Source organism: Molossus molossus, unplaced genomic scaffold, assembly GCF_014108415.1.
Source record: "Molossus molossus isolate mMolMol1 unplaced genomic scaffold, mMolMol1.p scaffold_m16_p_3, whole genome shotgun sequence".
Classification (NCBI taxonomy): Eukaryota; Metazoa; Chordata; class Mammalia; order Chiroptera; family Molossidae; genus Molossus; species Molossus molossus.
The window spans coordinates 83060737-83087305 of NW_023425366.1; the positions used below are offsets into that span (position 1 = coordinate 83060737).

Sequence of the window (26569 nt, forward strand, 5' to 3'; positions counted from 1 at the left end):
GATGCAGGAAATTGAAAGCTGCATTTGTGTGCAAAAGCAACATGTTAGTAAACAGTGCATAAATACCTTTACTTTTCTCTATCTTCGAGTTGTTCAATTCTGTTTTTAAATTCCCTTGTCCTATTATATATTTTATTTTTAAAAAGCCTCAAATAATTTTAAAAAATCATGGAAAATGAGTACTACAAATATGGGCATTCCTGATTGAGGATGTTTTATGTTAATTCTATTTTGCTCCAATAACTATATAATTAGAATTCAGTTTCCTTTGGAAGTTATATCTACTTTAAATAGTGTGAAATAAGAAAAGGTTTTGACCACTACTCACAGTAAATTTCTGAGTCATTTGACCTAAATGTATCAAGCCATAATTAAAGATACTCTAAGACAAAAGTCATAAAAAAATAAGTTTCCTACATTTATTATATTTTTGGTAATGTTCCTATAAAATGAGAACTAATTAGAATTAGGAACTAAGATGTTATAATATAAAAGTTGAGTCGAATTATTACAATGTATTTTCATGTACAAAAATTTGGAGATTTTAAAATGAACTCTTTTGACCAAATATGTTGAGGCAAACAAAAGCAGACAACTGAATCAGACAAGAAGAGGTGAAAAACAAGTTTTATAAATGTGCGAAGTCCAGAAAGGCTGACGGGAAATTTGGAAAAGCTAAAGAAAACCAAATAGATTCTATAAATAATACAAATAATAAAGTATATATGAGGTGTGAGGTGTATTTTTTAAATAAATATTCTTTTTATAAAACAGAGCATGCTTTAAACAAATATAAAATATTACACAAAATTTAATAACTGATAAAGTACTAATTTGTCAAACTTAGAAAATTGTACTAACTTATTTCATAACTCAAACAACAAGAAAAAAACTTTACATTTTTGTTACTCAAGCTAACTTACTTCTCAAATATAAATGTTACAAAATTTTGGTTTGAAAATGTCACTCGGTGATTGTCCTAATTTATTTTGCTGTGCCATGGCAAAAACAAAATATCTTTGAAATGTTCTGAGTATTTAAATGAAATACTGTTTGTAACATAAACTTATTCAAAAGACTTTCATATCAATAAAAGGCCAACATACACATTAAATACCCTCTTAGTATAAACAGGAAATACTAATAACAATACCACTTGGAACTTAATACCTATCAATTCACATACCACACAATAAATCAGTCTGTCTAGGCTAGTGATATTTAACACACATGGTTAGTCCCTCTGTCCTGCTGCAGCTGAATATGCTAACATACATTCTTTTCAACTGAATACCAATTTCATTATCTCGTATTCTTTTCTAAACTCCTTGTCTCCAGGTTGGAATAGCCCTAAGGAGAAGAAGAGAAGAGCAATTATAAATTCATGGGAAATTTTTTAAAAATCTTAACTAATTAAATGTTAACTTTTTTTTTTAGTTTAACTGTTTTAATAAAACAAAGTTTTATACAGGTAGAGAAAAAGGAGGCCAGGGTGTGGGTGCCACTGTGAAAGAAGTGAAAAGTACACACATCCAAGTGAATGTGGGTCAACGCAAGAGTGAGTTGCACCGATTAAATGTTAACTTTAAAAAATATATATGTTTGGTTTTCATCAACTTTTTACTGTAAACTATAATATACAGACAGAAGTTGCATCAAATATAAACATGCAGTTATTAAATTATTATAAAGTGAACACCCATTCAAACTCCTTTTTACCTATGTGGGATACGTAGAAGCGGCCCAGAGCCTGTTGGTCCTATCTTTTTGGTGCGTTCTTCCCAACCTTTGGTAGGTTTGTAAAGCCTAGAGGAATCTCTGCTAACATTGTTTTCAACCTATAATCAGAAGTAAAACAAGCGCCAGTTAATATATATGAAATATTAAGTTTGTACTTGTAAGATCCTTAGTAAGGATCTTAACTAAGATGGCAGTTTTAAGAAAAATACTTGATATTAACTGAATAATAAAACTGTTAATAACCTCTTCAGTCAACTTCTCATTGTGCTCACAGAGTTAAAATAAAATTTGGACTATATCAATCTATTAATAAACTGTTACTTTAGTTTATTTTTTCTAGTTCAATTATTTTATTCTATTTCTATTACAAGAGAAATATGATGCAGCGAAGTGTGATAGTGACATAGCTAGACAATAAATTTAGGATAAATCACCACCAGTTAGTTCTCTGTTTTACCCATGAGCATCACCTATATTTTTAGCTATGAGAATCACCACTGAGATTAAGCAATGCTCCTAGCTGCCACAGATCTAAAATAGAGGCTTATATAGAAACAAGGAAGAAAAGAACAGAGTAGGAAGAGAGAACTTAGGATAAAAGAAAATGAGGCATTTATAATGTGAATGGCAGAATTCAAATAATAGTTGCTTAAATTGTACTAAGCTATGCTAAATAAGTATAAAGTTCAAAAAAGATGATACAGAAAAAAAGCTGGATATAATGAAAATGGATGTTTGTATCCTTACAAATCAAGGAATTAGGAAAATAAAAATAAATTAATCTCAGTACAGAGTACCTTTTCTTTTAATTTTGCCAGTCTTCTTTGTTTATCTGCCTTTTCATCTTCCTTTGACTGTCTATCAAGAATTTTCAATTCCAGTTTACGTAAATCCTAAAAAATATATATCAACAAAAAATTGATAACATTAATAAACTAAAATTAAGTAGAATTTGTTTCAAAGCATAGTTGATTGGAAGTAAACTTAAATCACCTTAAATATCAATATTCCCTCAATACTGACCTTTTCCAATAAGAGTAAAAGCTTTATTTTCTTTTAAATACAAATGTAATACATGCACATCTTTTTGGAATCACTTTCTTTTTGGTATCTCTTATTTATGGCTCAGTCTAAAACTCATTCTCTTTTAATAGGTGAGTTAAGCCCACTTTCACTTATCAATTCAGATATGACTGGTTTTAGATCTCTCATATTTGGGGTATTTTATTATTTAGGGAGATTACTGTTATTAATAGAGACTAAAAGAAATTCCACTAATAATGTGTTGTCTATTTTTTGGACTTGTTATTTTTGCTCTATGAATATCATTACTATGTATTCTGATGCATATAACATTTAATAATGGTTATAGTCATAACAGTTATATCTCATTTGTACACTTTTTCATTTTAAAGTACATACATTTGCTTGTCTTTTTTTTTTTTTTTTTGGTACGTGCCCCTAGCAGAAACCGAACCCGGGACTCTCTGATCCGCAGGCTGATGTTCCAACCGCTGAGCCAAACCGGCCAGGGCTTTGCTTGTCTTTTTAATACTCTTTGAACTGAGTTCCACTTTGTCTGATAAGATTATAATCTGTCTTTGATTAGCATTTTTTGTATATATTTGTTTAAAATCACTTATAATCCTACCTCTCAGCAATAACCTTGATTCCTTTAAGTATACATTGAGTACCTACAATGTATAGGCTATAGGAATGGACAAAAGGACAAAACCTCTGCCCTTGTGGAACTTCTATTATGGTGGGAGATGAACAGTGAACAAGTAAGGAAATCACCTGTGGGGAAAAACGAGTCAGTTTGGCAAAGAAAAGGTACCCTGGCAGGGGCTACCTTTCTAGCCCTGTCTCCTGCTGCTTCCCATCTTCCACTGGAGGCCCTTAGAATGCTGAAGTATTTATGGCTTCCTCCACAAACCACTGTTCCACTCCTCCAAGCTACCATTCATGTTATTCTCTCTGCTGGGAAAGACCTCCCCTTTCGTCTCCTTCCAGACTCGAGTATCATTTCTCTTTGAAACTAGTAGCTGTGGCAAGTAAGCGTCCCTCCCTGCATATCTACCTCCTAAAATTCTCTGTCCACACCTCAATCACCACACTATTTACCACATCATACAGAAATCTACTTGCACATCTATCTTTCCCACTAGACTGTAATTTATGAGAAAGGAGGGAGCGTGGCTTACTCGTTTGGGAAGGTAAGAAGCCTAGTATATCAGAAGCACTCAGTTTTTCCTGAACTGAATCTGGAATTAATACATCTATATATAGCACTGAAAAACTATTTAGGAAACATATTTACTCACTCTTTCTTGAAATCTGGAAATTTCATCAGCAGCAGTTTTCCTTTTTTCTGCCCTTTCTGTCTTTTCCCTTATCTCCTTTTCAAGTCTTAAAAATTCTTCCTGTTCTTTCTTCTGCTGGGTGTAGTTTTCTAGTAGTAATTTTAGTTTAAACTGGCGTTGGCGCTCTTTCTGCTGCCTTTTCTCTTTCTCTTTCTCTTCTTTCAACTGGGAAGCATATTTCATTGACATTTCTATACTTTTCTGTTTTTTCCAAGCTTCCACTGCCAATTTCTGCTTCTTTCTTCGTTCCTCTTTTTGCTTTTGATTATCTTCTTGTTTATTATGAAAAAGCATAGCTATGTTCTCTGCCTTTTCCTTTAACTTGAAAATTTCCTCCTTTTTTTGTTGCTTTTTAGTTTTCCAATTCTGAATAGACTAATTGATTAAGAAAACATAGCAAGAGAAATATATTATTAACAACCAAAAGCATTTTGAAATACAACCTCAAGTCCACCTTTCTAGAAAAAAATATTGATTGCAGGATGCTGGTTGCTTAGGTTTCCAAGTGTTTGTTTGTTTGTTTTTTAACCAGTGCAATATTTTCTACTTCTGTTTTAAAAGATTAATTTGTCTGTTAAAACACAGAATAAAGACTTATTCTTTTGGCCTTCCTCATTTTCTCTTAACCCCCAGATTCACAGGGACTTCACCTCATTTGTTTGTGTTCATGGGAAACATCCTTTTCCTCTGATCATCTCACTTATGCTTTCACATCCCCTTTCTAGGCTTAGAATCTTTTCTGGGTGTCTCTTCTTTGTTCAAACATCAGAAGAGGAATTAAGAGTGGTGTGGTTGAGAGCATGGGCTCTGAAGCAAGGCTATTTAGGGCCAAATCACAGCTTTGCCATTTATTAGGTGTAACCGTGGATGAATAACTAAAGTACTCTGTCTTCATTTTGCTCATCTATAAAAGTGGTAGGTAATACCTCTGAAGCAGGGACACTGTAAAGATAAAATGAGGCAGTGCCTGGGACATAGTGCTTCATAAGTGTTAAAAAAAATAAAATAAAATAAAAGCAAATTAGCTTCATTGCTCTACATAGGATTTGTAAAGATTATTTAAAATACTAGCAACCTTCTCTATGCCATAAGGATATATCCACTGAATTCCTTTACCCTCAAGTCAGAAAACTACTCCCTTATCTTTCCTCAGGGTGTATCATTTACTCTATAAATCCTTATGTGTACTCTATACAAGACAATGTGACAGGGATAATAGATGATTAAAGTAATACCAAATGCCATCTAGTACAGTGCTACTCAACATGCCAGTCCACAACAATATCAGGGATTCATGCCAGAATGTAAATCAATGTACTGTTTTGTTCAATGAGAAAGTTTTCTGTAAAAAAAGTAAACTGAACTAAATAGTGTGCCAACTGGATAATTGATTCTAGTTCAATCACTTTATCTCACCGAATACTAGAAACAGTTTGCAAACTAACATCCCGTCCATGGACCAAGTTTGAATAGCATTGTTCTAGGTGAAATAAGATATATGCATAAATACCAGAATATATTATAGTGTATATATCTAGTGCTATAGCACATCATGAAAGAGGTATAAAGTGTTAGTAGGAAATTCTGGAAGGGACTACTTATGTTTGACTGGGCAAAAAGGAAGCAGCATCTTATCTGGGCAGATCTGATAGCTGGGAGTTGAGGGGGAAAGAAAGCACGGACTTTCCAGTAAGTGAGAATAAGATAAGCAACAGTACTCTGGTCAGAAAGTCCTGAGCATGTCTGAAAACAAGTATCTCCATTTAGGCAAATGGAGGTAAAAAATGGTAACTCTCCTACTCAGGATCTTATACTGAATAGATTTAAAACTACATTTTGATGCTTTCCCCAATTTCCTTCTTCTCCTCCAACATGTCCTACTTCAGTAAATGCACCTCCATTTTCATTGCCCTACCTCACCCTTATATTCAATCAGTCTTCAGGTATCATGAACAGTGGATGGGAATAAGAAGAGTAAGCTAGAATCAAGGTGCTTTCCCTTTATTAAATGAGGCACTATGTCTGTTCTTTCTCCCTAGAGAGGTGGTTCTTAACTTTAGCTTATAACAAAACAACCTAGAGGATGTGTTAAAACACAGATTCCTGGGCCCCACCCCCAGAGTTTGGATTAGGTCTATGGCTGGGGACTGGTAAGTTCCAACAAGTTCCCAGTTGATAAAAGGCATCTTACCAGCAAAGGCCACTTTGTCGGTCCAGGGACTCCATGTTTTCAGTATCCAGAAAAAAAGGCCAAAAAATTCCTAATGGCTTGTTTTTTTGAATTCTTAAAATGACTTATGTTTCAAAATATTTCTTGAAGTCCCAAATTTAAATCTTCCTATATTTAACTTATTTAGGAGAGATGAAACAATAAACCCAAGCTATTTCCTCTAAAAATTTAGACTAAACATGGAATCAATTATTTCTTTAATGCTCCTTAGGTATGTCATCTGTTCAATAGTCATACTTTTGCTGTTATATCAAGTGAGTTGAAGTTTATAATAGCTGAACTCTACAAAAAATGTGACTCTGACTCTGAGTATCTAAACCCATGGTTCTCAAGTAAGTGTAATTTTTGTCCTCTAGAGGACATTTGGCAATGTCTGGAGACATTTTTTTTGTAACTAGCATCTAGTGGGTGGAAGCCAGGAATGTTACCAATCACCCTACAATGCACACAACAGTAGTCACAGCAAAGAATTACCTAGCCCAAATAGTCAACTGTGCCAAGGTTAAGTCCTAACTAAACCAGGGCCAGAAGAATATTTTTGTGAAAACTGTACTTTTTAGATATTTGCTACACTTAAGTGTTCCTCTTTTCTCTGGGGTAGTCAAAATGTCAAGTCTTTTCAAATAAGCAATAGGGCTAAAGTTCCAAATCTCAACGAAACTTTGAAGAGCCAAATAATTTTTTTCTATTGCCTCTTCATTTTTTGTTGAAAACCATGTGGCCTTTGCTGGTAAGATGCCTTTTATCAAACACCTGAGTAGATCTTGATTTCCCACATTTCTGGTGGACACAGAGGGTTCTGCCCACAATCAGAAGTTTTCTGGCCCACTCTATTATTTCTTAGAGTAGAAATGTTGGCCTTGAGAAAGTACAACTGTAGTTCCTTTAGTTAAGTTACTTAACTTCTCAGTGCCTGTTTCACATTGTATAAGATGGGATGAAAAACTGCAATATGCCTCGTGAAGTTGTTTAGTTAATAATGTGAAGAGTTTAGCACAGTACCTGGAACACAGAAATACACAAAAACAATCTCTATGACAACCGCTATTATAATTATCATTACCTCTTTTTTCCTTTCTTCCAGGGCAAGAAATTTCTGATACCATTTCTCATGCTGTTGAACTTCATGCTGTGTTCTTCCAGGAAGGTGTTCTAGAACTTCTCCCAGAAAGGTCGCCTTCCCTTTATGTTTGTTTCTCACCTTTACAAAGTTCTGGTGATCATAATCATCCCAGCCCCCTTGTCGCCCTCCTGTTTCCTGAAGAAACTTTTCAAAATCTACCACTTCTTCTGGAAGAGTGCTCGGTGCAGTTACTGTGTCCACAGGAACTCTGCCTGACCCTGCTCTGAAAGCCTGCTCTGTTCCCGAACTCGCCAACGCCCACGCGTCCATTCTCCTTGCTATGGCGCTCAACTCATTATTAGTTGTTTTCTCTTCTTTAATAAGCTCTTCATAGCTAAAATTTCACAAACAAAGTTTGAATAATTAGATATAAATCAATCCACATTAACCCTTTACTTTTTTCCTCTTATTTAATTTATTGCTCTTTTCATGTCATCTTCTCCACTTAACGTTATTAACATTTATAAATCTAAGTCTTGAGTTTCCTCAGAGAATAAAAAAATCTTTCAAATTCTTATGAGATTTTACAGTGTCCAGATATAAATGAAAATTCACTTTAAACATGAAAAGCCCCAGCCAGTGTGGCTCAGTGGTTGACCACCAAGAGGTTGCCAGTTCGATTCCAGGTCAGGGCACGCCCAGGTTGTGGGTCGATCCCCAGGAGACGGCCAATGGATGTTCTCGCTCATCTCTCTCTCTCCCTCTCCTTTCCTCTCTCTCTAAAAATCAATAAAGAAAAATAATAAACATGGAAAGCAATCTAAAACCTAAAACAAAAGAATAAAGGTGTTATGTTGCTTTTGTGTAAGACTAATATTAAATATATTACAATAAAATGGGTTATGTATAACAACCTAGTGGAGAATTATTGGAAATATATATATATATATATATATAGGTCAATAATCTTATATTAAAATGCATTTAAAACATACATCAATCTCTGCTCTTCCTTAAAAGTGTTAATTGCATTTTCGATTTCTTCCATCATTTCTCTGAGCTTTTCAACAACTATAAAAAAGAAAAAAAGAAAACTTATGTTATATCATTTCAGTATGACTAAGAATTAAATATGAGGGGAAAAAACAACTGTTCCCATAATTTAAAATATTTCTTAGCTTAAAGGAAAAGAAAAATGTGCTTATAAAAAGCTAATCTTTATGATTATAATTTTTTATTAAAAATTTTTCCTATGTACACATATCATTAAATATTTTTATTGTTTACAAAAAAATGTTTCATACTACATACACTATTTTGTCATTTGAAATTTTTATTAAAACAATGTTGTGGTTAACTGGTACATGTTATTTTATTATCTAAATCAACCCCCAATTCATTAAGTAATTCTCCAACTGATTACCTTTAAATAAATGCAATACTTCCCGGTTGGTGTGGCTCAGGGGATTGAGTGTCGTCCAATGGACTGAGAGGTCCCAGTTCGATTCCTAGTCAGGGCACATGCCCAGATTGTGGGCTCAATCCCCAGTGGGGAGTTTGCAGGAGGCAGCCGGTTGATGTTTCTCTCTCACATCAATGTTTCTCTCTCCCTTCCTCTCTAAAAAAAATCAATAAAAATATATTTTAAAAAAAGATGCAATACTGTAATAAATATCTTTGCACATATTTTTTGCATGCTCAAATAAATATTTTAGAAGAGAATTGATAAAACTTGAAATGCTAAATAAAAAACTATGCATATTTTCCAGTATGCTAAATACCATCACATTGTCCTTCAAAGAAGTTCTACCAGCTTACAGTTTCTGAGTGCTCTTCCCCAGGTACTTTTAATCATTTCCAAAATGAAAGGTAAACATTTACAGTCATTGATTTAGGACATTATTTTGTGATCATTAATAAGACTACGCACTTTTTTTTATGTGTTATATAGTTCTTTCACTATAAAATGGACTTTATATTTGCCCATATTTCTAGTAGGTTATTTACCTTTGTGGCTCTAATCTGTAGGCACTCTTTATATATTAAGTATATTAGCTTTTCAAGTTACATATATATCACTAATATTTTCCTAACTTGCCTTTTAACTTTGCTTATGGGTTTGTGTGTGTGTGTGTTTTAATTTACTTTTTTTTTTTTTTTTTAGAGAGAGAGGAAGAGAGAGGAAGAGATAGATAGAAACATCAATGAGAGAGGACATTTATTGGCCACCTCCTGCATGCCCCCCACTGGGGATCAGGCCCACAACTTGCGCCTGTGCCCTGACCAGGAATCGAACTGGCGGCCTCTTGGTGCATGGGTCAATGCTCAACCACTGAGCTATACCAGCTACATATGTGTTTTTTAAGTAGTCGCTTTTTTCTTTATGGTTTCTGATCTTTGTTATTCTTATAAACTATAACACAATCATAAAAATATTGACCCATGTTCTCTTCTAGTATTTTTATGGTTTCATGTATTAATTGAACAAACTCTAATATTCATATTTGCCATTTTTTAGTGCTTACTATGCTATGCACAAGTGTTTTATGTGCACTGTCTTACTGTATGCCCCCAACAAACCTATGAGTTAGGTTATTTCCATTTTAGAGCTGATAAAGTAAAAAGCTCAGAAAAATAAAGTAACATGCTTAAAATCACATAACTGATAGATCAAGAATTTCACTCAACGTCTGTCTGATTCTTAAATTCATTCATCTTGAGCACTTGACAGCTTCGATCCTTCAGGAATGAATGTTGATGTAAGAGAGGTAAGGATATAATTTTGTTTTTCACAAATGCCTAGTATTTGCCTCAATAATATTTAACCATTTCTTTGTATTCGAAATGCCTCTAAAAGGCAATAATTTAAAAAAGCAAACAATGGGAAAACCATGAAGTTAAGAATCAGGAAATCGCCCTGGCCGGTTTGGTTCAGTGGTTAGAGCGTTGGCCTGCGGCCCTGAGGGACCCGGGTTCGGTTCCCGCTAAGGGCATGTACCTCGGTTGCAGTTTGTCCCCGGCCCTGGTCGGTTGTGCGGGTGGCAGCCACTCGATGTGTTCCTTTTGCATTGATGTTTCTCTCTCTCTCTCTCTGTTCCTCTCTCTCCCTCCCACTCTACCTGAACAAAAAATGGAAAAATGTCCTCGGGTGAGGAAAAAAAAAAAAAAAAAAAAAGATTCAGGAAATCAGTCTTTCTTCCTCTTCATTGGCTGAATCTGAATTGTTCCATAACACAGATTCTCGATCCTATAAATGACCCTAATATCTGTTCTGCCCACTTTATAATTTGTAAGGATTTATAGTATTTAAAAAAATTCTCACCCAAGGATATGTTTCTATTGATTTTTAGAGAGGAAGGAAGGGAGAAAGAGAGAGAGACATTGATGTGAGAGAGAAACATCGATCAATTGCTTCCCATACGTGCCCCAACTGGGGATTGAACCCGCAACCCAGGTGTGTGCCCTGACCAGGAATCAAACCTACAGTCTTTTGGTATATAGAAGCATGTTCCAACTAACTGAGCCACCTGGCCAGGAAAGGATTTATAGCATTTTAAATATAAAAAATTATGTAAATGTCAGATGGTACAATTTTCCAATGTATCCTTATTAGTCTCTAACCAATAAAGTAGGGCTTAGTTTCGTCAATGCCAAATAGAAAAATATGTATTAGAAAAATAAAACATTTTTCTAATGAATAATAGAAAATACTAATACATAAGAAAGAATAGAAAATCTAAATGTACTTACAATCAGGTGTAGGCTTCACATCTTTTAACTGATGCTGAAGTTTCTTTACATTGTTATGTATTTTGGCCAATTGTTGCTGGATTTTTGCTCCTATAAGGAAGAAGTATGTGCTTTAAAATAATTCTATGATAAACATGGTTACAATTCAGGATTCCACACCTCAGACAGATCATCTTCACTTAGTAAAAGATAGCCAAGAGCAATTAAATAATGAAAAGATGGTTACTTAAGTGTCAAAACAGCCTGCATATTTTAATAAGTACCCTTCCTCTAAATAAAACAACTGTCAATTTCCTCCATTACTTAAAAGCGCAATGGGTTAAATCTTACTATAACCTGTGCCAAGGAAATGTCTTTTATTTTCCTCTGTGGAGACTGAGTTATTGGACACTGTTTTGTTTTGTTTTTTTCTTTATTGATTTTAGAGAGAGAGATAGAAACATCGATGACAGAGAACATCAATTGGCTGCCTCCTGCACACCCCCTACTGGGGAACTGGCCCACAACCTGGCCACATGCCCTGACTGGGAATCAAACTAGCAACCTCTTGGTGCTTGGGTCAATGCTCAATCACTGAGTCTCACCAGCCAAGCGTGGACACTGTTTTAAATATATGGATCAGTAGCTTAGGCTTAGTCATGTTTCACTCAATAGATTTTTCTTTTGTTTTTACTTTGTTATAATTTATAGAAATAGAATTTGAAATAGATATCAATGCTTTTTTTGGAATATTAAACTGTCTAAACAATATTAATTCTATAAATACTGACAAACTTCCTAATGAGAATGAATTCAATCTAACCACATTCTCTGAGCAGGAACTGGTGATACCCACTAGTGTTACTGTCACAGCCTTGATGAAGTGCCATTCAGTGGTATCTACGCTATAGGTTGCCAAGCTCATCCAAAGAACCAGCCTGAAATGTTGGGCCCACAATAAAAGCCTGAAAAAGAGAAGAGGGTCTCTTCAGATGTTCTATGTCAGCAGCAGAAAGACTGGATTCCTTTTTCATATTCCCTTTCTGAAGTAATAATCTTACTTTAATACTTATTTAAATATTGACATTCATACATCTATATTTGTATAATATAGTATATAATAGTAATATTATTTTATCATCGTTGGGTACTTTATTTATGTCCCTCCATTTAAAAATATATATATTTTCATGAGTGAAGCACTGTCTAAAAGTCCTTATAAGCGATTTTTTTTTTAAGTTTACCTATAAGCCTGGAGCCAGTGCTAATATCCAAAACAAACCTCAAATATGTATATGTAACTTTGGCTTGTTTTTGTTTTGTTTTTTTAAATCAAAATTTAAGTGTTTCAGAAAAGCAGAAACATTATCCAGTGTATTTTTATAGGGTCTTATTCACTGTTGGAACTTTAAGTCAAGAAACTTCTCTAGTAAAGTTAATTAGGAAAGTGTTTTTGTTTCATTTTTGCCACAGTTTGATCAGCTACAGCAACACCACTATAGGGCAAGTGATCTTTTATTGATTCATTTGGAACTGCCACTCTATATAGGCAAATCATTTAAGTACAATGTTACATAAACGCAGGCTAAAATTATGGCATGATATCTGAGGTAAGGAAAAGGTATTTACTACCTCTGGGCTGTAATATGGAATATATATTAGATATATATTACATGTATATATACATATGTATATATACATGTAATATATATCCTTATACTAAATGCATTCCTTCCTCTCCTTGATAAGATAAACACAAAGTGTGAATAAAGAGAGGCAAAAGTGTAGCAGAAAAAGAAATAAAAAGATAAAAATAAAGTTGCCTTAAAAAGAGAAAATGAAGTGATTTAAAATACAGAGAATGGAGACATTCTAGTTAGTGGCATAACTGAGAGAAAGCAGCCTCTCAGAACTGAGGGAATTTAAGAAATAGTAAACAAAGGATGTTTAGATTTCTCTACCAATCAAAGAGGACGAGCAAAACTTGGTTTTTATATTAGGTCCTATTGTCATTCAAATAGAAGAAGGAGAATGATTCTTGCCACTACCTGACAAAAGATGACTTTTTAAACTAGTGCAGTCTTATATTCTGAAAGAAAAAAACTTACAAAGAATTTCTTTTAATTGGCTATAAGGAATTACCATAAGCAATATAATTTCTATATGAGTCAGTATTTTATAAAGCTTAGTTGATAAGCATTATTTTTCCTTTAAGCAATGCTAAGCAGTTTTTTTTTATTATAACCTAAGAATTTTTCAATATCTAAAATCTACTCTACAATGAAACAAGGTATTCTTGTAGAATTCTTTTTTAAGACAAACATTTAGTATTCCATTAACAATGACTGATATTCATAGCAAACAAGACATTTTCTGTACAATCTGAGGGATTTTTTATATATCATCTCATGGAATGCACAGGACAGCTCCTCTGACATAGAAATGGTAGGTGTTACATCACAGAAAATAAACTCAGGTTTTCGGGATTATGTGACCTGATCACTTCACACTGTTATTAAGTATGGGTTCTGACTTTGTGGCTTTTTTCTTAGTCCATTAATCCCAGTCAACAGGGTAATGAGCTAGGACCACACAGCCCAGGAATTAATTTCTATTTAAGAAATTTTAATAACATTAAGTAGTTTGCAACCAAAAACCAAAATCCTCTTTTTCCTATTAAATTGTAAGAAATACATAGAAAACAATCCAGCCAGAATTACTAAATAGTAACTTGACAAAATAAATGCATATCCCTAAGAGACCATCTCATTACTAACTAGAAAGTATCTTGATATAAAATATAAGTCAATGTACAAATACAAAGCACAAGACAGTACTACAACTTTATAGCATTCAACAGTTTTTGTTCATCATGAACTCAACTTACTTTCTGTTTTCCTGCTGTTAATCAATTTATTTTCCAATTCTTCCAGCATACTATGCTCAATTCTGAAGTCACCCTTTTGGTTGTAGAAATGACTGTGTTTATCTTTTTCTATGTTAATAACTCTTTAGGAAAAGAAACAAATGGTATAAATAAGACTTAAATATATTTTTAATTATTTAAAATATGAAGATACTTATAATAATCAGAACATTATATTTGGACTCATTCATCTAAAAAGCCAAAATATAATGACTATAAGTAGTTAGAAAGAATTACGTTCAATGAAAATCACAAGTAATTTAAATTATAAAGTGTTAATTTAAGAAAATGCAGTCACAAATTCGCTTTGATCTTCCTGTGGCCTGAGAGTGGCCGCAACTGCTGATGGCTGCTTTCAATAGAAGATACTGTTAACTTTATAACCTGAACCAAGACACTTACCTTCCTGGGATGAACCTCCTCGTCACTAAAATGTAAGTGATAACAGCTCTTCACTACCTAGCAGGGCTGTGGTTAGCATTATATCAGATAGTATGTAAAAGGGGTCTTTACACAGTAAAAATGTACTATGGAAATGCAAATTACTAATACAACTAAAACTTCAAGAGACAAACCATCTATGAAAACAGAAATTTTAGTATATTTAAGGGATATTGCCTACATTTACTTCAAAGTTTCTTTAATTTAGTCTATCTACCAGTAAGAAAGTCTAATGTTAGTTTGAATCCTGGGGTAAAACAAAACAAACACTGTACTATTGTACTATCAAGAAATTATTTTTGTTGGACAAAGAAATTTATTTTCTCAACACCTGTCCTCTTTCTCCCAGAAGATGGAAATTAATATTAACACCTCTCCACTAATCCTGGATTTAAGAAGTGGCAGAGTATCTCTGGCCATTGACTTAATTTCATACAACTTGATGGAGCGATTATCTAAGGTAGAGGTCCCAAACTTTTTCACTTTGGCACACAGGAGAAAATTTTGATATTTATAAGGCATACTTGGGAAAATAGATGAGACTGCTCCAGGCCCTACCTGGCTGCCTCAAAGACTTAAGGGATCATAACTTAGCACTTGTCTTTCCAAGAAGAAGCAATGGGTAGAACAGAGATATCAAATAGATTTCAGCCTGCAGGTCAATTCTAATGGATTAAGGGTGGCTACTGGAGTCTTGTGCTGAAAACTGGGAAGCCCATAGAGGCTCCAGTTGGGGGTGGGGAAATTATTATGATCAAATGGAAATTTCTAGCATTAACACAGGATATATTAAAACAGTAAGTAATTTATGTTTTCTGGAGTCAAAATAGTAACCTATAAAGACATTCAAAAGATAATAATGGAGGCAAATTGGCAAACATATGAAAAAATGCTCAACCTCACAACAGAAGAAATGAAAATTAAAACTATACCATGGTAACACTGTACACCTATCAGACTGGCAAAAAAATCACAAGTTTAAATAATGTATTCTGCCCTGGCCGGTTTGGCTCAGCGTTTAGAGCAACAGCCCTCGGACCAGAGGGACCCAGGTTCAGTTCCAGCTAAGGGCACGTACCTTGGTTGCAGTTTGTCCCCGGCCCCAGTTGGGGTTGTGGGGGTGGCAACCAGTCAATGTGTCTCTCTCACATCGATGTTTCTCTCTCTGTCTTCCTCCCTCTCTCCCTCCTGCTCTATCTGAAGCTAAATGCAAAAATGTCCTCGGGTGAGGATAAAAAAAAAAAAATTAAATAATGGATTCTAATGACAAAACTGAGGGAAAATAGGTCTTCTCATACATTGTTGGTGAAATTGTAAATTGTCGGTAAAGGACAATTTGGCAATATAGCACACAAATATTCACATAACTTTGACTCAACATTTCTACTTCTAGGAATATTTCCTAAAGATACACTCACACATATGCAAAATGTGGACCTACATGAATACTGCAATTAATTACATCATTGTTTGTTATAACAAAAGACTGAATATAAACTAAACATCCATCACTAAGTGATAGGTTAAATAAATTATGTCACAATCATACAGTGGACTACAATGTGGTGGTACTGTGTTCCATGATAAGGAAAGATCTCCAAGACAAACTCTTTTTATAACAAAGCGTTCATATGAAAATGTTAGTCATACCCAAAAGTAGAAAATGGTATATTTACTCCCCTGGTATACCCTCAAATGATACTATATTCCTCATATCATTCTGATTTAATAATTTTACCTTTTTTCCTTTCTTGGTTAATCTATCTTTCTTTTCTTTTCTTTCTTTCTTTTTCTTCTTCTTCTTTTTTTTTTTTTTGCTTGCTTAAGTATTCTAAATTAAATCCACTACATTATGTAATTTCACCCCAACATACTTTGGTGTGCATCTCTAGAAATTATAGATATTTGACTTACATCACTAAAATGCCATCATCACACCTGGCAAGATCATTAATTCCTCTTAAGTTAAAAAAAAAAAAAGCAAGATCCAGGACAGATGTTACCATTTACATAAAAATACAAAATATGAATATGTATTTTTATTTCCTTATAAGCACAGATTATAAAATATGTGTGGAATGATACACAAGAAACTAAAACTAGTGGTTGTGTGAGATGAGGGGAAGTGGGTGTCTGGGGTCACGGGTTAAACAGACCTTTCACTCTGTACCCTTTGATATGTGTGGATTTTTGAACCATGTGAATAATACTACCTGTTCTGAAAATAAAACAGAATTATATTATAAACTGTGTTTTTTTTTCTTTGTATGCAATGAGAATTGCTGGGTAGAAATATTCTGCCAGTGGATTTTTCTAATACTCTTGCAATGAGTTTTTCTAAAACCTTATAACAGATGAAGAAAGCCTAATCAAAGCGGTACATACTGGTAGACAAGTTATCAATACTGGCATAATCTACTGTTCTGCTATATCTATGGACATTAACAGTTTGGTAGATTACTATCTAGAGAGAAACATAACTGGAACCCCTAACCTAGAGTCCAGTTTTATCTAAGGTAATACATTTTGGAAATCAAAGAAAAGAAAACTGTATATTCCCAAATTTTGAGTATCAAAGGTACTATATAAGTATTATGTAAATGCAACTGAGAAGTCAATCTCCCAAAACTATAATATAGTATAATTTTTCAAATTTCAAACAGTATACTTTTCTATTGGTAGAATTTCTAAACAGACAACTGCCTCTAATTCTTGTCCAGAGATCATTTCTTACAAGTTTCCTTTACCCTGGGTTCTTTAGCAAATTGATACTGTATAACTTCAAAGCAGTGTGTTGATAAAGTTCTCAATTACAGAGTAGGGCCCAGTGCTCTGAGTTCTAATTCTTTTATCATTCCTCATGATATGTATCATGTCATGTGGAGCTGGCAACACTGAACATTCAATACATACCACTAGTTATTTAAAGAAAAAATACACACTACAAATTAAAAGTTCTCAATTAGCCTAATCATAAGGTGCTGACGAATCTGAAAGGGGCAGAGAACAAGGGAGGGAGACCAAATAAAAGGACAGTTCAAAAAATAATTCGAGAGCACAGGCTTTTCGTTAAAATTATTCACTCACTCAAGAATATTTACCAAGTGCTTACCTTGTTAAGTGAAAATGTGTTCAATCTGTTGTTTTGTTTCCCTTAAAATACACTGGTTCAAAATGGTAAAAATAAATACAATTTAAATAACTGTACTTAAAATTAACTGTGTATTAAATACTATCTCACACTTCCCACCTTTCTCTTGTTTTATTTTCGAAAGGCTAGTGACCAGAATTTTGTAACTAAATGTGAGATTGGACAGGGTGGAGTAGAATTAACTTTATACTGTATTCATAATAAAATGGTTAGTAATGTTATTTGAAGATAATGGTCTTGTACTTACAGATTCTTAAATTTTTCTGCTGTGCGTATGAATTCTGCTTTCTTAGGCCGACTAGCTTTCTGTTTCCAGTTTTGAAGCTGACAAGGATGAATTCCACCTGACGTACCAAAACAGCCATCATTCTGCATTAAAAAATAACAACAAATTTATCCTCAATATTAAAAATGGTGAGATAACCCTGGCTGGTGTGGTTCAGTGGCTAGTGTCGGCCCACATACCAAAGGGTCATGGTTTCGATTTCTGGTCAAGGGTATGGACCTGGGTTGCAGGTTCGATCCCCAGTCCCAGTCGGGGTATGCACCAGAGGCAACCAATTGATGTGTCTCTCTCACATCGATGTTTCCTTCTCTCTCTCCCCTCCCCTCCTTCCCTTCCACTCTCTCTAAAAAAAAAAAAAAAAATCAATGAAAAGAATATCCTATGGTGAGGATTAACAACAACAAAAAAAGGTAAAAGATGAAGGTAGAATTTTTTTTTTTTCAGAGATGAAATGTCAATAATGGAATTTCTCAGGGGATAGTTTTATCCATTCATTCATTGATGGGTATTGTAAATAATATTACAATAAACATGGGGTACATATATCTTTTCCAGTTAATGTTTTAGATTCTTTTGGACAAATACCTAGAAGTGGAATTACTGGATCATATGGTAGTTTTAGTTTTAATTTTTGAGGAACTTCTATATTATTTTTCATAGTGGCTGCACCAACTTACATTCCCACCAACAGTGCACAAGGGTTCCTTTTCCTCCACATCTTCGCCAACACTTGTTACTTCGTGTCTCTTTGATAACAGCCATTCTAGCAAGTATGAGGTAATATCTCACTGTAGTTTCAATTTGCATTTCCTTGATGTAATTAATGATGTTGAGTACCTTTTCATGTACCTGTTAGCCATTCGTAGGTTTTCTTTGGAAAAATATTAATTTGTTCCCTCTGCCCATTTAATTATATTGTTTTTCTGCTATTGAGTTGTATGAGTTCTTTATATATTTTGGATATTAACCCCTTATGAGATACATGATTTGCCAATATTTCCTCCCATTCAGTAGGTTGCCTTTTCATTTTGTTGGTTTCCTTTGCTATATAGAAGCTTTGTAGTTTAATGTAGTGACTTTTATTTTAGAGAATAATTGTGCTGGACATAGAATTCTTGCTTGGCAGTTCTTTCTTTTAGCATTTTGACTGTCATCCTGCTGCCTTCTGGAGTCCAAGGTTTCTGATGAGAAACCAGCCACTAATCTACTGAGAATCCCTTGTATGTGAAAATTTTCTTTTTGGTTTTGCCTTTTTACAGTTTCATTATATGGATCTCTCAGAGTTTATTCTATTTGGAGTTTGCTGAGTTCCAACAACATATAGATTATAATTTTTTTTTTATCAAATTTGAGAAATTTTCATCTATTATTTATTCCAATATTACCCCTTCCTCTTTCTTCTCCTTCTGGGACTCTCATTATACATGATGCTTGATGGTGTCTCATAGATCTCTGAGGCTCTGTTCATTTTCTTCATTATTTTTTTCTTTCTGTTCTTCAGTCTGGATAATCTGAATTGACCCATCTACTAGTTTACTGATTCTTCTGCCAGCTTAAATCTAGTGTTGAGTCCCTCTAGTGAATTTTTCATTTGGTTATTTTACTTTTTAACTCCAGAATTTCTATTTAATTCCTTTGTTATAATTTTTATCTCTTTATAGAGATTTTCTATTTGCTGAGACATCGTTATCACACTTTTAGTTCTTTAGAAATGATTTCCTTTGTTTTGTTTTTTTAACATATTTAAAGTAGATTATTTAAAATCTTTGTCTATTACGTCCAACATGTAGTCTTCCTTAGGGAAGTCTACCTTACTGACTTTTAAAAAAAATTATGTGGACCATTTTGGTTGTTGTTGCTGTTGTTAAAAACTGGACATGTTAAATAACATAATGTGGCAACTCTGAAAATGAGATTCTTTCCCCCAAAGGTTTGTTGTTGTTGCTGTTTGTTTAGTCACTTTCCTGAACAAATTCAGTAAAGTCTGTTTTCTGTTTGTATGGCACTGAACTCTGCTTGGTTAGCTTAGTTGTCAGCTAATGATTTGTTGGGTCAGAGATTTTCTTAGATGTCTTAAACCAATCAGCTTTAGGAAGGGAACTGTGGGCATGCCACACATGCCTTCAACACTTGGGACAGCAGTTTACATCTCTACCCTTCACTTCCTTTCTGCAAAGAGTTTCAAGGTCAGCCAAAGATAAAATCCCAGGCCTACTCAGGTCTTCTCTGGTGTATTAATTTCCTGTTGCTACTATGACAGTTCTGGAGGTCAAGAGTAAAATTAAGATGTTGGTAGGACTGCATTCTGTTAGGAGGCTCAGGGAAGAACACACATTCTTATCCTTTTTTCAACTTTTCCAGGCCAAATTCATTCCTTGGCTCCTAGTCCCTTCCTCAAATCACTTCATCCTCTTGCTTCCATTATCACATCTCCTATCACTGGCTCTTTCTTCCTGCCTCCCTCTCAAAAGGACCTTGAAGATAATCCAGGATAATCTACTCATCTCAAGATCCTTTATTTAATCACATCTGCAAAGTCCCCTTTATCATGTCAGGTCAAATATTCACAGGTGCTAGGGATTAGGATGTGACTATCTTTGGCAGGGGGTGGTGTGCATTCTTCAGTCTACTATACCCGGACTTACACTTAGTCCTATGGTTGTGTGTGATCTAGAGAAAAACTGTTTTGAGTTATCATTTCAAATCAGTGAAGGAATGTAGTTATTACTGAAAGGCTACTCCAGGCACTGTAAAGTGTCATAAAATATAGACCATCACAAGGAGGTCACTAGAAACAAACAAACAAACAAACAAACAAAAACCAACAGAAGATGTAGCCCTATCCTAGTACAAAACCATACACTAGTGTGATACTATTAGAGCTATTTCCCAAAAAGTCAGAATTCAGCAGCTAAGGTGATCAAGTGGGAAATGGCATTTGAGACGAGGATAAAGATATTTGTAGTCTTCAGTCTTGGAAGGCAATGGATGAGGGGAAATATAAACAAACAATATACAAATATTAAAAACTATAGAGTACATTATTATTTTTCATAATAAATGAGAATGTTATAGGATTCCACAACCTACGAAGGTTATAGGATAAAATACAATATAAAGTATTGCTAAATCCTCAAAGATAATCACTCCAAAGTAATTTAAGAGAACTGTTACACACTGAATTATGTGCCCCCACCCCCAATTCATATGATGAAGCCCTAACCTCCCTTGTGACTATAATTGGAGATAGGGCCTTTATGGAGGTAATTAAGGTTAAATGAGGTCATAAGGATAGGGTCCTAATCCAATAGGGCTAGTACCCTAATAAGAAGAGGAGGAGACAACACCAGCTCGCTCGCTCTCTCTCTCTCTCTCTCTCTCTCTCTCTCTGCATGTGCACAGGCATATAGCAAGAAGGTGGCTGTCCACAAGCCAGAAAGAGAGGTCTTGCAACTCTGATAGCACCTTGATGTTAAATTTCTCAGCTTCCAAAACTAGAAAAAAAAATTCTGTTATTTAAGCTACCCAGTCTGTGGTATCTTGTCATGGAAGCCCTAGAAGACTAAAATGGGAACTTTAGATATTTTGGTGGACATCTCAAATATCATGAGGTTGTCATCAGAAAAATTATCTTAAGAAAACATTAGTTGGTTTCGGTGTTAGAGTCTGTAGGAACATTCATTCATGTAATCATATAACAAATATTCAAGTTTGGTGTTAGACTATAGAATTTGAGTGTACTGTTGTGTGTGGGAGAGTACAAAGGTGGATCACACATAGTTAAACTCCTCTAAAAGCACAATATGGTACAGCAGAGATTCTAATTTCTTTTTTTTTTTTTTTTTTTTTATCCTCACCCGAGGACATTTTTCCATTTTTTGTTCAGATAGAGCGGGAGGGAGAGAGAGGAAGAGAGAGAGAGAGAAACATCGACGTGAAAGGACACATCGAGTGGCTGCCACCCGCACGACCAACCAGGGCTGGGGACAAACTGCAACTGAGGTACGTGCCCTTAGCGGGAACCGAACCCGGGTCTCTCTGTACCGCAGGCCGACACTCCAACCGCTGCACCAAACTGGCCAGGGCTCTAATTTCTTTTTTTAAAACCCAAACACCCTTCAGGAGTTCTACTCCATTACCGCTGCAACTGTCAACTATGAGGCTCTGCCTCCTCTAAGTGGTGAGGGGGTATAAAGCAGGGTGTCTTAACCTTAGCACTGTTAATATTTTGGACCAGATAATTTTTTATTGTGGGGGGCTGTTCTTTGACACACACAACTTCTCCATAGCACCCCCAAAACTGGAACAACCAAAAATATCTCGAGACACTGCAAAATGTCAGGGGCTGATACAACATTTGAAAAAGCTCCACAGTGATTCTGATCCAACCCCTGGGAAGGCAAACCTCTGAGAATCACCATAGTGGAGTGATAAAAGTGTACATCAGTAATAATATTAAGCAACTTTGAGAACTGCAGACCATGAGGTGAAACATGGTTATAAGAATTTAGGAGAAAAAAAAATCACTTTGAACTAAAGTAAAGCAGAAAGGTTTCATGGAGAAAGCCAGCAAGAGGGCTAAACCCCCTAAACACTAGGGTCAAACATTAAAAAAAAAATTTTTTTTGTTTGTTATCCTCACCCAAGGACGTTTTTTACATTTATCTTCAGGTAGAGCGGGAGGGAGAGATGGAGGAAGAGAGAGAGAGAGACATTGATGTGAGAGAGACACATCGACTGGTTGCCACCCACACAACCCCAACAGGGACCGTGGAGGAATGGCAACCGAGGTACGTGCGCTTAACAGGAACCGAACCTAGGACTCTCTGGTCCGCTGGCCGACACTCTAACTGCTAAGCCAAACCAGCCAGGGCTTAAAAAATATTTTTAAAGTATTTATAAAATACTTTACATATTATGTATTTTTATGTATTTTATATTTTTCCTGAGTCATTTGGGCCAGAGTTAGAATAATAAAGAGAATTATAGAGGATGTGTGAGAAAATTTGCCTGAGATGGAATTTCTTGAATTTACAGAAGTAAAGACACTGTATTTCCTTAGAGGAAGAAAAAGATGAAACATGTCCTCAGTTCATAACAGCCTTCCTTCAGGTTTAGACTAATCCACAAATATTTAGTGAGCACCTACTATGTTCCAGGACTAAACAGGCACAGTTCTTGGTGCTGGGAATACAATAGTGAATAAAAGTTTCTGCCCCTATAGAGTTTACATTCCCAAGGGTGGGTGGTGGATGAAGAAAGACATTAAAAAATAGATATAAAATATGTAATATCATGGTAATAAGTGCTATGAAGAAAAAGAAAACCAGAAAATAGGACAGGCTGTGCTGGGTAAGGGGATTCAGTTTGGGGAGGTCATAGAAAGAATCACTGAGCTGATGGCATCTGAACAAAGATATTTGAAGGCAGTGACAGTGCTAACCATAGGGAAGAGCTTCTAAGCAGAGGGAATAGCAATCACACAGCTCCTGAGGTAGGAGAGTGCTTGGTGTGTCTGGTGGACCACCAGGAAGCCAGAATGGCTGCAACAGACTCAGAGCAGGGCACTGGAGATGAGGTGACAGGAAGGGGGAAGGGGACAGCTCATAGGCCCAGTGAGATCAAGATCCTCTTGGAGTCTTCTGAGCAGAAGAGTGACATTACTGGACTGAATCACCCTGGCTATTGAGAATACTTTAGAAAGGCAAAGGTGGAAGAATAGAAACCAATTAGGAAAGTATTTCAGCCAGGGAGAAATGATGGTGTGGACAAGGGTAGTGCTGAGAAGAGTGGGATTCTGCATTTATTCTGAAGGTGGAAGAGACAGGAATTGCCCATGCTTTAGGTATGAGAGAATAAGAGTCCACAAGATCTTTGGCCTGAGCAACTGGATCCAACAATTCTCCTGGATCCTCCGGTCCTCACTGTGGAGAAAGGGGTCTCAAAAGGATCTTTGGAAACACATCTGCCTAGTACCATCCTACAGTTGATTCCACCTTGTGTTCACAGCACAGGTACAATAATAGAGCAGCCACCAATTACTCTGCATGAAATCTCTCCCCAACCAAGCATTGTACCAGGGGATTCCCAGACACAATGTCCACAGCTCGGGGAGGTGCATATTACCAGCTCCAATTCTTTAGGGAAGAAAGAATTCCTTCCTGAGTCGCCTGGAGGATAAGTATGTTCCTATCATGGACTAGGTAACAACAGAGCCAGGGTTTCCACCCAGGTCATCTTCGATTCCAAAACTACTCGGAGGTGGCTCTCAGGAAAAGCAGTTAAACGCCCTGGCGAACAAAGAGCAACGCCCAGGGTGCGCCAGGCCTCGAGCAAAGGGAGGCTAACACTGCGCCTCCCGGGCCGCGCTGCAGAGGACACCTGTTCAGCAAGGATCGGGGGCCCATCCCGCCTCCCGGGCCTGCAGGCCCCTCGGGCCTACGCCCGCCGCCAGAGAGGTTCCGATCCTCCTCGATTTACCTGTTGCGGCCCCGGCGCTGCTCCCACGCCGTTCCCGGTGGCCGCGCCTGCCCCCGCCACAGCCCCGGCTACCGCGGTGGCCGCCGCCGCCACCACGACCGTAGTCAGGGCGGCCATCTTTCCTGGACGAGCCGCTCCGGCCGCTGCAACCACCCTGCCCTGGGGTTCAGGCGCAGGGAGCTCCCAGCACTGCAGGCGGTTCTGTGCGCTGCCGGGCTCGGTCGGGATGCCCGGCTGGGCGTGGTTGTGGGGGCGGGGCCGGGCCACAGGGCGGGGCGGGTGGAACAGGGCGGGGCGGGGGCGGGGCCGGGGCACGAGGCGGGGCGCGGGTTAGTTGGCGGTGGGTTTGGCTCTGCTGAGGGTGTGTATAACTTTCCCATGAACTTATCTACTCTTATTCAGCAAAATCTTTCGACACCTCATCTCGCCCGTTCCCTGACCGCTAAGAAAATTCATTTTCTTGCATTCTCATACTTAAATTTATTGTCATATATAGGATATTTTGCATAAACTTCTTTCTGGGTTTCTACTAAGTGCTGGTGAAACTGAATTTAAATGAAAAAGTATTATTGATGGGCTTGAACAATAAACTATATTTCACTTTTCAAAGAAACAAAATAGAGCATGCCCCACACTATCAGATACCAGAGACAGGAATGCCACAGGACTTGAGGTTTTTGTCTTTCCTTAACATCTTATATATTTGCATTTCTTTTCTCTTACACTGAAAATCTGGGTTCTAACTTAGAATATCAACATATTTACTTACTTGCTTTTTCTTGCAACAATTACGTTGTTTCAAATTATAATTCTAACATTACCACTAACAGTAAACCTACTAAAAGAAGTTTCAGATCATTTTTCAGTTCTTTTTCTCCTTAGAATATCTCTGGACAGTATATCCAGCCAGAATATTGTGTTCAAAGGTTTTCTGAAATCTGTCTTTTCTCTGTGTGGTTATAAAATCAATTTGTATATAGTTAGGTTCTTTTTATCGTATTTGTGTTCAATTTCAGTGTTTTCTCTTTTTATTTTCTTTTTGGTTTATTCTTTTAAAAATATGTAAAATGTGTAATATAGCTCAAGTGGCAGGGTTGGTTTCTTTCATGGGGCTCAGAGGGATTATCTGTTCCATGCTCTCTCCTATCTTCTTGCAGTTGCAGGCAATTAGTCGTGTTCCTTGTCTTGTGAAACATTACTCCAGTCTCTGCCTTCATTTCTGCATGGTCTACTCCCCTGTGTGTTTGTGTCTCTGTGTTCAAATTTTCCTCTTCTTATAAGGACAGCTCTCATTGGATTAAGGTCCACCCTAATTCCAAATGACCCTATCTTAACTTGATTACATCTGCAAAGACCCTATTTCCAAGTAAGATCGCATTCACAGGTACTGGGTACTAGGACTTCAGCAAATCTTTTTGGAGGACACAATTCAACTCCTAATACATTAATATATAATACTTTTTATTGTTGAAAGTATTACAGATGTCCTCCTTTTTTTCCCCATTGACCCCTTCCTTCCCACTCCCACCCGGCTCCTGCCTTCCCCACCCTAGTGTACATGTTGATTGTTTGTACATATATGCATATAAGTTCTTTGGTTTATCTCTTTCCTCCCCTCCCACCTCCCCTTCCTCCAAGATTTGTCAGTCTGTTCCCTACTTCCATGATTCTGGATCTCTTTTGATCAACAGCTTATTTTGTTCATGATGTTACACAAATAAGTGAGATCATGTGGTACTTGTCTTTCTCTGACTGGCTTGTTTCACTTAGGATAATACTTTCCAGGTCCCTCCATGTCGTCTCAAAGGGTAAGAGATCTCTCTTTCTTACAGCTGCATAGTGTTCCATTGTGTAAGTGTACCACAGCTTTTTTATTCACTTATCTACTGATGGACACTTGGGCTGTTTCCAGATCTTAGCTATTGTAAATAGCACTGCTATGAACATAGGTAGGGGTGCATATATTCTTTCTGATTGGTGTTTCAGGCTTCTTAGGATATATTCCAAGAAGAGGGATCACTCGGTGAAATGGCAGTTCCATTTTTAATTTTTTGAGGATACACTATATTGTTTTCCATAGTGGCTGCATTAGTCTGCTTTCCCACCAGCACTGTGCTAGGGTACCTTTTTCTCCACATCCTCGCCAGTAATTGTTGTTTG

At 36.2% G+C, this 26569-nt stretch overlaps 1 protein-coding gene across 1 annotated transcript; it reads right to left on the reverse strand.

Annotated features, from left to right (window-relative positions):
- Nucleotides 1–958: 958 nt before the first annotated feature.
- CCDC112 (coiled-coil domain containing 112) lies at nt 959–24526 on the reverse strand. Its single transcript, XM_036280235.1, has 10 exons — nt 24410–24526; nt 17891–18012; nt 14013–14134; nt 11147–11236; nt 8392–8467; nt 7397–7790; nt 4065–4478; nt 2538–2633; nt 1720–1838; nt 959–1350 (listed from the first exon to the last, which is right to left on the reverse strand). Exons 1-10 carry the CDS (start codon nt 24524–24526, stop codon nt 1320–1322), a joined length of 1581 nt encoding a protein of 526 aa, XP_036136128.1. The 3' UTR covers nt 959–1319.
- Between the last annotated feature and the right edge of the window lie 2043 nt (nt 24527–26569).

Coding starts and splice junctions, on each gene's coding strand:
- CCDC112 (XM_036280235.1), bottom strand. CDS start 24,526: ATGGCCGCCCTGACTACGGTCGTGGTGGCGGCGGCGGCCACCGCGGTA. Junction 11,237..14,012: donor TAACAGCAGGAAAACAGAAA/GTAAGTTGAGTT, acceptor TCTTCCTTATAG/GAGCAAAAATCCAGCAACAA. Junction 1,839..2,537: donor TGGCAAAATTAAAAGAAAAG/GTACTCTGTACT, acceptor TTCTGATTATAG/GTTGAAAACAATGTTAGCAG.